The sequence below is a fragment of the Podarcis cretensis genome (assembly GCF_951804945.1).
Source record: "Podarcis cretensis genome assembly, chromosome: 11".
Classification (NCBI taxonomy): domain Eukaryota; kingdom Metazoa; phylum Chordata; class Lepidosauria; order Squamata; family Lacertidae; genus Podarcis; species Podarcis cretensis.
The window spans coordinates 49,080,601-49,094,009 of NC_137180.1; the positions used below are offsets into that span (position 1 = coordinate 49,080,601).

The 13,409-nt window shown below is 42.2% G+C and overlaps 1 protein-coding gene across 4 annotated transcripts in view; it reads right to left on the minus strand.

Annotated features, from left to right (window-relative positions):
- SPEF2 (sperm flagellar 2) overlaps positions 1–13,409 on the minus strand; it is a 94,724-nt gene that overhangs the window by 62,183 nt on the left and 19,132 nt on the right. For all 4 annotated transcript variants that reach the window (XM_079994658.1, XM_079994657.1, XM_079994656.1 and 1 more), the window contains exons 8-12: positions 12,935–13,123; positions 11,525–11,712; positions 9,521–9,692; positions 3,129–3,348; positions 883–1,016 (exon numbers count right to left, since the gene is read on the minus strand). In XM_079994658.1, coding sequence (XP_079850784.1) covers positions 883–1,016; positions 3,129–3,348; positions 9,521–9,692; positions 11,525–11,712; positions 12,935–13,123 — 903 coding nt within the window. The remainder of the gene's footprint in view (positions 1–882; positions 1,017–3,128; positions 3,349–9,520; positions 9,693–11,524; positions 11,713–12,934; positions 13,124–13,409) is intronic.

Here is a 13,409-nt window from a genome sequence, read left to right on the forward strand (position 1 = left end):
TATGGTTGTTAGAAATGTGCTTTAGCTCCAGGAAGTTGTTTGCTTCTCTGCATGATTAAGTTACTTAATAGCGGTTGCCATTAAATTTATTCTGTGTCTGATTATAGCTATTTTGTTTTACTGGATTCTGGTGTTGTATTTGATTGTACAGTGGTGCCTCGCAAGACGAAAGGAATCCGTTCCGCGATTCTCTTCGTCTAGCGGTTTTTTCGTCTTGCGAAGCAAGCCCATTGACGGCTTAGCGCTATTAGCGGTTTAGCGGCTTTTAGCGGCTTATCGGCTTAGTGGATAAGCGGCTTAGCGGCTTAGAAAAAGGGGGGGGAAGGGGGAAAAAAACGCAGGAACTCGCAAGACATTTTCGTCTTGCGAAGCAAGCCCATAGGAAATTCGTTTTGCGAAGCACCTCCAAAACGGAAAACTCTTTCGTCTAGCGAGTGTTCCGTCTTGCGAGGCATTCGTCTTGCGGGGCACCACTGTATAGTATTGGTGTGGGTGGGTGGGTTTTTATATTTTTATTGCTCAGTGAATCAACCTGAAAATTTAGTTTATGAGGGGGAGTAATAAATTTAACAAGCAAATAAATAATAAATACTGCCACCATGCATTAAAGTCACCTGAACCCATGTGCCCTGCTATATATCCCATCATCCCTGACCATTGGTGATACTGGCTAAGGCTGATGGGAGTAGGAGTGCAAAAACATCTGAAGGGTCAGAAATTTCTTATCCCTGCCTTAGAGAGCCATATGCTAACTTCCCACCTCCTCCTGAGAATTGAATGGTGCCACTACAGACTGATATAGCAAACACCCTTTTGGAAGAAGCACTAATTCAATTAGGCAGCAGTTTATTGCTCTACAACAAACAATTTTTAAAGACTTACTTCAATCTGATTCCTAGTAGGCACTTCCAATTCAGCTTGAAGAGGACTAAAATCATTTCCTGGCTCATTCTCATTGGAGGCCCGGATTGCCTCTGTGATCAATTTATCAATTGACATCACCTGAATATTGCAAACTGACACAGAGAGAACCCAGCTGATATAGGCTTAGATTTTAGAACACCAGAAGAGAACACTAGTGAATAAGGACACCAGAGGATTCTGATACAGACAGAGAAGGAAACAGAAACTGCTGCTGTTAGTGTGTTTGTCTGTGGTCAGGTATGGAAATCAGTCAAGCAAATACAATCAGGATTTTTCATCGAAGGATATGCAATCAATGAACCCTTTTAAACACAGTTTTGACATTTCCTTTACACTGAAATGAATGTAAGCTACATAAGCTAACATAAACATAAGTTAGGTGACTCATTTTAGATAGCGGACAACAAGATAGATAACACAGCATTTGGTGGAAAAGTAGATACTGTTGAATAGAATAGAAACTGCTGCTTTTTTACATCCATACTATTCAACAGTATCACATGAATTCTATGTGGTTTTATCAAAAGCAGCACAGAGATTCTCTTAAGGAATCCTCACTCGCTCCTGATGGAGACATTCTTGGCCACTGTGTTCTAAGTTATTCTCCATTGATGGACCTGAACCTATAAACATGCTCTGGGGAGTTGTAGAGCACATGCTTTGAATGACCAAGGCCTCAGATATAAACCTTGGCCTCTCTTGCCATTTTAATGTCAGGGTGCTGGGGAAATACAAAACCCCTTCCTTAGAGAGCTACTGTCAGTACAGATGAAACAAGAAAAAGATAAACCAGAGGTCTGGTTCAGTATAAGGCAGCTGTGGAGACCCAGAACATAGATCTTCAGTTCATAAGTGACTGTTGGGATAATGCACTATTAGGATATTCGAAGCACATCTGCATGTCATGATGATAAGTCACAAATCGTGGCTTACCATGCATGAACAAATCACTTCCACTCTGAGCTGCCCTGCTGCTCCTGGCTCATGCTGGGTGGAAACTAGGGAGAGACAAATTTGGCAACTTTGGTTTCTTCCCATTTCCTATTTTCCCCATCTTAAATTCAGTTCTCAACATTAGTGTGTGATGTTCTTTTTTGCATTTATGAAAAATGCAAAATGCAAAATGAAAATTCACCACTATTTTACTGTGAATTTCTTTTAATACACCCATTTTTTGTATGAGCTTTTGCCTACAATACACATTTTTGCGAAGCAGTGCCTCCTAATCAAATGCATTTTTGCATGTTAATTTCACTAAATCTTGTACGTATATATGTATTTCTTGGCTGGTGAAACCAAGCAAAATCTGGAGAAGTGCAAATTTCAAAGGATGGATGTGTTTCAATACGCACATTGTTTCAGAAAGTACAAATTGCATACATTTGCCTCTAAATGCAAACGGAATACCATTTCTCCCATATCCCTAGTGAAAACAAACCACAAACTAGGAATAATTGTTTGCTTTGCTCCCAAGGAACTGTGGTATACAGTCAAGATTTGTCTTTGACTTACTGATTATGCTTCATTAGAACAAAACCAACCATGAGCTAAGCCACAGATTATGGCTTGCTTCTCCCCAAAGTGAGCAGGGAGGAGCAAAACAGCCCAGCCCTTTCATATGCAAACTGGATTTGGGAGTAATAGTAGTTTCATTTTTCTCATCAATGACTTAATTCTGCTCTTTTTAGTGGCTCCTAACGGGTGGCGCTGTGCATTAAACCATAGAGCCTAGGACTTGCTGATCAGAAGGTTGGTGGTTCGAATCCCCGCGACAGGGTGAGCTCCCGTTGCTTGGTCTCTGCTCCTGCCAACCTAGCAGTTCGAAAGCACGTCAAAGTGCAAGTAGATAAATAGGTACCGCTCCAGTGGGAAGGTAAACGGCATTTCTGTGTGCTGCTCTGGTTTGCCAGAAGTGGCTTACTCATGCTGGCCACATGACCCGGAAGCTGTACGCCGGCTCTCTCAGCCAATAAAGCGAGATGAGTGCCGCAACCTCAGAGTCGGCCACGACTGGACCTAATGGTCAGGGGTCCCTTTACCTTTAAGTGCAGTTAACTTTCCTTGGACTGTGCTTACCAAGTCAAATTATGCTTTACTGTATCTCATTAATTTTTGCTGGGAGTTGGCCACAAAGAAAGCATGAATGCAAAAATGAATCAAGTCAGTAAGTAGGAAGAAGGATGTGGAGGAAGCAACAGCCCTACCTTCTTCCAAGAACTTTAAGCAGGTGCTTTTCCCACTGAAGTGTTTTCCCAAAATGCACCCCTTGATAGGAAATGGGGACAATACAGGTGGAGGCGGTTCCGGCTCCGGAGGATAGAAGAGTCCCAACAGTCTATGAATGATATAGCCCAGTATTGGGTTACCCGGTGGAGGTTTATTTGCTCTGATATCTTCAGGTGGGTACCACTCCTCAATCATTTTCTGTAACAAGACAAATTACAAAATAAAACTCTGCACATTTTCCATCCAGTGCTGCAGTAAAAGAAAAAAGTGGGGTACCGATTAAGATTGCAATTCTAGACACACCTATGTGGAAATGAGACCCACTGAACCAGAGATAACTTCCATCCAAGTAAATATATACAAGCTGGGGCTGATAAAGTTTTAGAGGTCTCCCTATATGCAAATTAGGATGACGGTTTACAGCAATACATGGCTAACTTGTACCCTCCTCCAGTGGGACTGATAGCAACTTTGTGGTGTGCAGGTAGGTAACACAGATTATAGACAAATTGGGAATGGAGGATTCAACCCTTCACTCCCCATTGTTCCCTCCTTAATCAAATTAGCAAAAACCTCAACAGAAACATGGTTCTTTGAATAAGTCTGCAAAGAAAAATTTGGAGATCCAGTCACAGAATTTCTGCCTCATGTGTTCTGGACCCTCAGGCTATTAAAAATGTGGTCCTGCAACTAGATATTGAAATCATGTGCCTGATTCTCTTCCTGTTAGAGTCACTAGCGCGCACACACACACACACACAATACAGGCAACAGCTAAATAGTTCTATGCTTTGGTCTCTAAAACCCAAGTGATGCCTCTGACGTATGATTGTCTAACAATCTATTTTAATTGTAACTCCTTTTGAAGGATGAACTACTTGTACTCAGATATACTAGATGGTGAATATGAAGTTACTGTTTCCTACATCTAAACTGATGAAGATTCAATACGAATACAATTTTTGATTTCAACAAGCATAGGAAAGCACATGACTTTACAATCCATGACCACATTTCAGGGGGTGAACATGAAATAAAGTAAAAAACCTACTTCATCAAATGCATAAATTGTTGTCCTAAGCTGGCAGGCATATATTCACATGGGTGTAGTGGAGGGAAATGCAAGCAGTGAAGTCAGTAGAAATGAATGAAAAATATTGATTATTTCCTTTCCCCTCTGAATTTACTGATTTTTTTCTTTCTTTCTGCATCCAGACACACATCTACATAGCTAACAACTTAAGATACTAGTTCATGCATTTATTGAAGCAGACTCTAATCCAAGGGTAGTCAATGTGGTGCTCTCCTGATGTTTTTGGATTACATATCCCATCATCCCTGACCATTGGCCACAGTATTTAGGCAGATTAAAGTTGGCTTTAATAATATCTGGAGAGCACCATGTTGGCCATCTCAACCATTATAAAAGGTAAAGGTAAAGGTACCCCTGCCCGTACGGGCCAGTCTTGACAGACTCTGGGGTTGTGCGCCCATCTCACTTAAGAGGCCAGGGGCCAGCGCTGTCCGGAGACACTTCCGGGTCACGTGGCCAGCGTGACATTGCTGCTCTGGCGAGCCAGAGCCGCACACGGAAACGCCGTTTACCTTCCCGCTGGTAAGCGGTCCCTATTTATCTACTTGCACCCGGAGGTGCTTTCGAACTGCTAGGTTGGCAGGCGCTGGGACCGAGCAGCGGGAGCGCACCCCGCCGCAGGGATTCGAACCGCCGACCTTTCGATCGGCAAGTCCTAGGCGTGAGGCTTTAACCCACAGCGCCACCTGCGTCCCTCAACCATTATAGCTTATGCTATTAATAATTGTTACTTTCCCCCCTGGAACAGACTAACATGGCCACCCCTCTGGAAATGGGGTGGGGGGGAGACATGGAGGGTGAGCTCTCTACCATAACTTCAAGACACATGTTGACAGTATCTTGCTTTTCAGTTCCCTTAGAAGGCTTATTTTACTAAACTGTATACACAGGCTAAAAGGCCCCACTTTCAGTTTTCATGCCCGACCAGTTCATCCATAACATTTCTGATTCTCCAAACCATTGTTTGCCTAAAACAACAAATTATAATGTTGTGCTTTCCCTTCAAGCCAGGATTGGAAACCAGCTTCGAACTGTAGTTTCTAATAGTGATTTGATAAAGGTAAAGGTAAAGGTACCCCTGCCCATACGGGCCAGTCTTGACAGACTCTGGGGTTGTGCGCCCATCTCACTTAAGAGGCCAGGGGCCAGCGCTGTCCGGAGACACTTCCGGGTCACGTGGCCAGCGTGACATCGCTGCTCTGGCCAGAGCCAGAGCCAGAGCCATTGCCACACACAGAAACGCCGTTTACCTTCCCGCTGGTAAGCGGTCCCTATTTATCTACTTGCACCCGGAGGTGCTTTCGAACTGCTAGGTTGGCAGGCGCTGGGACCGAGCAGCGGGAGCGCACCCCGCCGCAGGGATTCGAACCGCCGACCTTTCGATCGGCAAGCCCTAGGCGCTGAGGCTTTAACCCACAGCGCCACCTGCGTCCCTAAGTGATTTGATAGACAAGTTTAAAATCATAGTTTGCTGGTTCTAAAGAAAAGGCAAACTGTATTTTACCCAAAACAGGAGTAACTATTTGACTTTGAGTATATGGAAAGAAGAGGGGGGAGTATGACGAAAGAGAGTCCTCTTCATAGCCTGCTTCCCCTCACTGTGTGCTGACGTTGGTCTAAAAACCTGGCTTGTATTAAGCCAGAATGCATCTCAACTGGGAAACTCTACCTTAATGTCAGTTAACAAATCAAAGTAACGCCCTATTTTCTTGGCTGTTAGCCTACGCTATGCCACAATTCCCAGGTCTGGATGTAACTGGGAATTTTGGCTGAATACAAGCCAGGATCTTTGTGGCAAAGCTGGTGCACAACAGCTGGAGAAGGAGGAAGAGTGTGTGGAGAAGCATATCAACCAGCAATGAGTCACCGTTTCCTGGTTGAGATGGCATGGAGATCTTCCACACTGGGCCATTATCTTGTCCATATTGTACAACTCTGTGGTTTCTTCTTCTGCACACATCAGAGTTGTAGCTTGCCTTATCGTAACCTGAGAAAGCCACTTACTTTCTCAAAGCAATTCAAGGCAAGGTTTTAGGTAAGTGAACTCACCGCTTATCTCCTCGGCTGAGACTGGGAAAGGAGAAGAGCTATTGGAGACAGAGGATGATGGAAAGGAGCATCTGCGGGAGGCAGACAAGGGTGTGTTTTCATAGGACATCTCCTCTGCTCCCAGTGTGTGCCTAAGTACACAACTGGAAGCATGGGAACCAGAACTTCAGAGGTGAAATGCTATAATGTGGAATGGGTTCTCCCCATGTCCAGATCACATGCTTTCATGAAACTCTACAACTGGTGAGCAGTCCATACCTACTTGCATCTGTCATACAAAGAGGCAATGAGACATTGTTGAGTGTGCCCTGTCATTGTGGAGTTTGCATGTCTCAAGGGCATTGAATGGAACTCCCCAAAAATTCTAAAAAAGGAGGTATTTCCATTCAGAGCAGCTGCTGAAGCTGAAAGAATGGAACAAGCACATTTACCTTGGAAACAAAGAATCAATAAAAAGGATAGAAGAGCTGACATAAAGTGCATAAGAGCTCCAAGACTGAACTACATCAGGGATGGGGAGCTTCCAGATGTTGCTGGACTCCATCTCTCATCAGTTCCAGAAAGCATGGCCAATGGACAGAGATAGTAGTTGTAGACCCACCAACATCTGGAGGGCCAAGGTTTCCCATCCCTGATCTACAGCATTCCAAGTTCTAGGGTGATGAGGTGGAGAAAAAGAGTCAAGAGCTGTGTTTGAGGTGACAGCTGGTCTGTGTCCAATATGCTACCCTTAACTGTAGACTAAATGGACCACTGGCCTGACTATGTAAAATGAGATTTATATACATCTTAGTGAAATAACTCTGCATAATACAGCAAAAAATAACACAGCCATCAGGGTCATCCTGCAGATTAGGAGCTTAAGCAAAATAATGAATCAGGGCAGTAGGCCTGTAGAAACTAGTTGCTGGGGAACATAAATAGGAGATTGCTCTTGCAGGCATATCCAGTGTGTGCTTCCTGCAGGAATTCTGGTTGTCCACTATGGAAACAGAATGCTAACTGGGCCTTTGGATTGATCCATCCAGCAGAGCTCCTCTTATGTTACATTATGAAACTGCTTTTGGAGAAAAAGATGTAACTGAATACAAAATTTAAAGTGCAGCAAAAACTAAAATAGCAGCACTAAAAGAATATCAAGTTTAAATAACAGTTTAAGACCATAATTTTTTCTTTTAAAACTGCAGATTAATTAGGCACCAGGTCTGAGTGCCTCTTGCAGTCTTTCTTCTTCAGATTCGGTCACTAAAATTTGGCTTCAAAACTTGTAAGTATACAGTCTGTGGTATCAAGATTACACATGGCACAAAACCACACTTTTATTTCAGCAGAACACTCTTATTTGATAAGGGCTATAAACACATTCTGTGATGTACGGCACAGCTGTACAACAGGACAGAAACACAGAGTTAGGTTATTGACCCAGTGTAACTTAGAATTTTCTGTGCTAAGGAGCAGCAGCTCTCTGTGACTGCAGACTGGAGTCTTCCCCACCCGGAGATGCCAAAGATGGAATCTAGAACCTTTGCCATGCAAAGCATGAGCTCTTCCAATGAGCTACAGTCCTTCTCCACTTATAGGAAGAGTTGTTGGCCTTCAACTTCCATCAGCCCCAGACGGTTTGGCCAATAGCCAGGGATGATGGTAGTTGTAGTCAAACAACATCAAGAGGGCCACATCCCTCCCTCAATAGACATTTGGAGAAACATATTTGACTACAAGAGCGGTTTCACAGTGGAACCAGCTATCTAGAGGGGTGGTTGGCTCTCCCCCACTGGAGATCTTTAAGCAGAGATTGTTGAGGATGCTCAAACCCTGGAATTTCTTACACCAATAAGGGGCTTGGTCTCTAGCCCAACTCTATGGGTAGTATTCAACTAAGTTTTACTCAATGTAGACGGATTAGGCTGAACCTAGTTGTGTTCACTAATTTCAATGGGTCTGCTATGAGTAAAACTTAGCTCAATTGCCACCTTATGATTCTATGACCATAGTGTACTGGTATCATAAGGACTGAGCTTAAATCTACAAGCCAAACACATTGAAAATAAAGGGAATGTACCACTTGATTTCTGTGGGGCAATTTAATGATAGCCAACACTACTGTGGTGTTGATGTTAAGTGAAGAGAACAGTCTTTGTTCTTCAAAGGAAATCCCTGTTCAGATATACAACCTATTATGAACAACAACTTTCACTTACATGTCTTAAAACCTAAAAGAAAGAACTAACATGCTTTGTGTTGTTGAGGCAGTCATCACACAAACTCCTAATGAAGACTTACTACTTAGTAGAAAATAAAATGTACCAAAATAAATTGGTTCAGGATGTGGGCACAAAGAGAACATATAAATGTGGTATTAGTTTCCCAAACAAGATTTTAAAAAAACCCTCTATTACACACAGAGACTATTTTCAAAGATGGTACTGCATAGACTCAAATAAGCTAGTAGATCCAAACCCAGAAAAAAAAAGGTTATTTTCTCCCTCAATGCAGCCAAATTGATAACAATGGCATTTGGAGATTGACTGTATTTTGAAAAAAAATTGTATCATAAGATACATATATTCAGAGTTCAATTATATAATCATAGTCCACTTTTGAAACTAAGGAGAGAAAGAAACATTATGTACTTAGCTATAATTTCTCTTCTTAAGATTCCTGCATAGAGATGATAATGATAAAAGCTCTTTCTCAGAATTGCCTTATATAAAAAGTAATGATATTGAAATAAGCTGATCTCAAAATACCAGGAATCTGACTAGAAAAAACTAATCCACCTTTTTATCAGATACCAATTCTGTTGTATGAAATAAGACTACTCATTCTGTGACAGACGTGGCGTTTATTTCACATTAGATTTTCTGGACTCCTTTATGTTACATTTTCTAGCACAGTGGAATGTACTACAGTTTAACTTCTGCTGAAATAACAGCTATGTAACTCACTTCTCACAAATGTGTGGTGATCCTGCATATTGAGGTTACTGCATTTGTGTGTCAAACAGCAAAACAGTTGATGACAGCACAGCCTTCCAAAATGGCAACAATTCAAAGTATTGCCTAGTCCCAGAAAGACAGATTATTTAGTACATTTAACTACATGGGCTAAACTAATATAAACTACTATATGAAATCTATGCAGCATCATGGACAAAAGGTGGCAGTCATGAGCAATGATTTTAACGAGCTGCATTTTCTTCCACTAGGCCATGTCAGTTGGGAGTACCTTATATTCATCATAATCTTTTTCATCTAGTAAATTCATTTTGTCCAGTTCTACTAATTGTCCTGGAGTTGGTTCATCTGGCAAAGGCATTTCAATCTCAGCTTGCTCATAAATCGGTTTTCCTTTTAAGAATAGCTCTTTCCAGTCACGCATCAGCTTTATTGGGATTAAGCTGAGGAAATCAAGCAAATATATATACATATATATTAATAAATCTGTGGTCAGATCGATTAAAGCATGCTTTCTAAGAATTACATGGCTCAATAGCAACATCAAATAGGCAACGCAAAGAAAGAATAAATTAAAATATGAACTACAGTGGTACCTCGGGTTAAGTACTTAATTCGTTCCAGAGGTCCGTTCTTAACCTGAAACTGTTCTTAACCTGAAGCACCACTTTAGCTAATAGGCCCTCCCGCTGCCGCCACCGCGCAATTTCTGTTCTCATCCTGAAGCAAAGTTCTTAACCCGAGGTACTATTTCTGGGTTAGCGGAGTCTGTAACCTCAAGCGTATGTAACCTGAAGCGTATGTAACCCGAGATACCACTGTACTCTGAATAGAACAGAATTCAACGTGGTTCCCATTTATTACCAAGCCAAAGTGAGTACGCACAGGCATGCATTGACACACTTCACTCCTCCTTTAGTTTTCCTGCTGCCAATGCTTCCTGGAGCTGAGCCATGCTTTGGCTTAGCATTACATGTGAATCTAGGCTCATGGTCTGCCGTTCACAGACAAACCATGAGTGGCAGCAAGCCAAGAACAAACCTTGACAAGACAAACCACAAGCCCAGGTTCAGATGTAATGCTAAACTAAACCCATGTGTTCTCTGTGGCTAGGAATGCTTCTTATCAGTTCTGTCTGGTTTGCCAGTTCCTAGAAAGGAGTAGCTCATGTGTTGATAACCTAGAGGCTGGATTACTCCAAAAAGGCTCTATGTGGGGCTGCCCTTGGGCCTGGTTTGGAAGCTCTGGTTGGTGCGGAATGAAGAAGCAAAAGTGCTGATGGGGGAACATGGCTGACAACATGAGACACCATTGTAGAAAACATCTGCACTGGCCCAACTGCAGCCAAGCAAGATTCAACGATGTGCATTAAGGACTTTTAATTAATTCAAGCCCTGAACAACTCAGGGTCTCTTACAGACTGCATGAACCATTATATCCCACCTTGATCACTGAGATCATCTGCAGGAGTGTCATTCACTGTCCTCCAAATTGGCGAGACTCATTTGACAGCAACAAGAAACTGAGCCTCTAGTGTCATTGGCCTAGTCTTCTGGAAGACTCTGCCGATAAAGTTTCAGAAGGAACCTTCTGTTTGAACTTTAAAGAACCTGTTGAAAACTTCCCTATGCTGCCATGCTTACACTGACAATGAACATATGACCTTCTGAAACAGCTGATTTTAAAATGTGTATATATGGTTTTTATTGTATGGTTCAATGTATGTTTGTGGTAAACCTCTGTGATATGTACATTTTAAAATAAATAAACAGGAGATAAGCTTGCAAAATGGCTTTCTCTTTACTATTATCCAAACTATTATGAGAAACATGAACTGCTTAACAAAGAAAGAGTAAATCACAAAGTAACAAATATACTGGTTTCTTACATAATTAAATGTACAGGATATTTTTTTCTTTTTTAAAAATTAAATGACTAATGATATCACTTAGGTCAATGATGGCGAATCTGTAGCCCTCCAGATGTTGCTGGACTCCAACTCCCATCTGCCCCAGTCAGCTTGGCCAATGGTGAGGGATGGTGGGAGATGAAGTCCAAAAGGATCTGGATCTGGTTACCCAACCTGAATTAGTGTTTGGACTTGGTTGCAGATTGTTCTGCCTGTGGCTTCTTGGCTGCTTTACTGTCCAAACTCTTGGGGCTCCTAATGAAGAACGATCTATTTCTGCAGCTTTGGAATGAGTGTCAAACATTTACTTTCCCCAGTTCAGTGGGGGTAAACCAAGCCAAGTCCCGCCAGAATAAAACAACTTACTTGTTTGTCAGCGTTCGATATTCTCCTATTTTAGTTGATAAGTCAATGATTTGCTCAACCACTTCCCAACAAATTGAATAGTGCTTCGTATAGCGATCTTCAGCTCTTTTGGCAGCAAGCATTGCATGCAGCTGTTTTTCTTTCAGGGCCTGTTCCTCCTGCTCAATTTTCTCTTGCTTCGCAAGAGCCTAAAAGGAGTTGGGTAAAAAAAGTAAGCAGAATGTCATGCAAATTTCAAGATCCCTGGCCACAGTCCAAAATCCATGTGACTTCCTTCCACTGCAAACATTTTCTCTCTTAATGCCTAATTTGAGGAGTGCTGCAGAATTTCAGTGGCTGTGGGTTTGAGCAGCTTACTTTATCACTGTGAGATGGCCAAGTGTGGTGTGATGCATTAGTGACTAGCACAGCGGGGCCGGATTGCTGACCTGTTTTCCCAACACTGCACATTGCTGCTAATTACTGTTAGGGAAAAGGGGAGGGGCAAGCCAATAGGGAACTCAGGGAGAAGCCTGGGCTGTTTGTTTGCCTGCACAGTGATGACTAGAAGCCAACACATACAAACACAGTACAGTGAAAACTCTAGTTATGTACTTAATTCGTTCCGGAGGTCTGTTCTTAACCTGAAACTGTTCTTAACCTGAAGCACCACTTTAGCTAATGGGGCCTCCTGCTGTTGCCGCGCTGCCGGAGCACGATTTCTGTTCTCATCCTGTAGCAAAGTTCTTAACCTGAAGCACTATCTCTGGGTTAGCGGAGTCTGTAACCTGAAGCGTATGTAACCCAAGGTACCATTGTACTGCTATGTGCACTCTGTAAATTAGCCGTAACCCCTACATGGGACAAATCTCCACCTGGCAGCACAATATGAATGCATTCACATCCACAGTGCACACCATTCTCAGCACTTTCAAGCTGCATTAGAATGCAACCAAACCTAACACTTAGTATGCATATATGCTACAACAGCTCATGCTTGCAAAAAAGATAAATAAACGGCTTTGCTGTATTATTATTATTATTATTATTATTATTATTATTATTATTATTATTATTTTGTTCTGGCCTTGCATCCTCTAATTATGGCAGTAGACTAAGAAAATAATGTTCTGGCCAGGCTTACAAAGTTGCTTCCCAGCCTAAGGGAAACTGGTATATATTGGAGGAGTTGATAACCTTCCGCTTCCACCAAGCACTAAGATTCAGCCATTTTCTGTGTCCTTCTATTCTGCTGATTACGTGGGTTTCTTTGGCAACAAGTTGGAGCCCTTTAACCATATACCTCCAAAGCAGCTTGAAGGCAAATTCAAGTCGGAATAAATGCAATGGCAAATGTAAGAGACAAGACAGACCAAGAGGTTCCTTTTTTAAAAAAAGAAGATGATGGAGGAGAAAATAATGAATGTTTACCTCCTCTCTGTCAAGAGCTTCTTGGAATTCTTTGAGCCGTCTCTCTTCAAACTGCTTTTCTCTGTAAATCCTGTTCTGCCACATCACTTCTTTCTCGTGCCGCACGTGCAGCAGTTGCACAGCGATCCTCCGCTCTTGCTGGGATTGTCTCATTAGCCGGTTGATGAGCTGCTCTTCTCTATATGCCTCCTGAAATAAAATTAAAAAGCAACCTACGGTAGTATGCTTAACTACTTCCACCCCTTGCTATGTATGAAAAAAGCAAAAGAACAAACTGAAAATCCACGGTAGGGCCTAAATTCACTTACTTGCGAGTAAACTCAATTGAACTGAGTGGGACCTGCTTCCAAGTAATCACGCATAACTTTGCACTGCCCATTAGATTACTAAGTGCTAAGTAGGAGCCCCTGCATGTAGTCTGAAAACTGCTACAACTGCTGCCCTTTGAAGTTTCAGCATCATGTCAGCTTTTTTT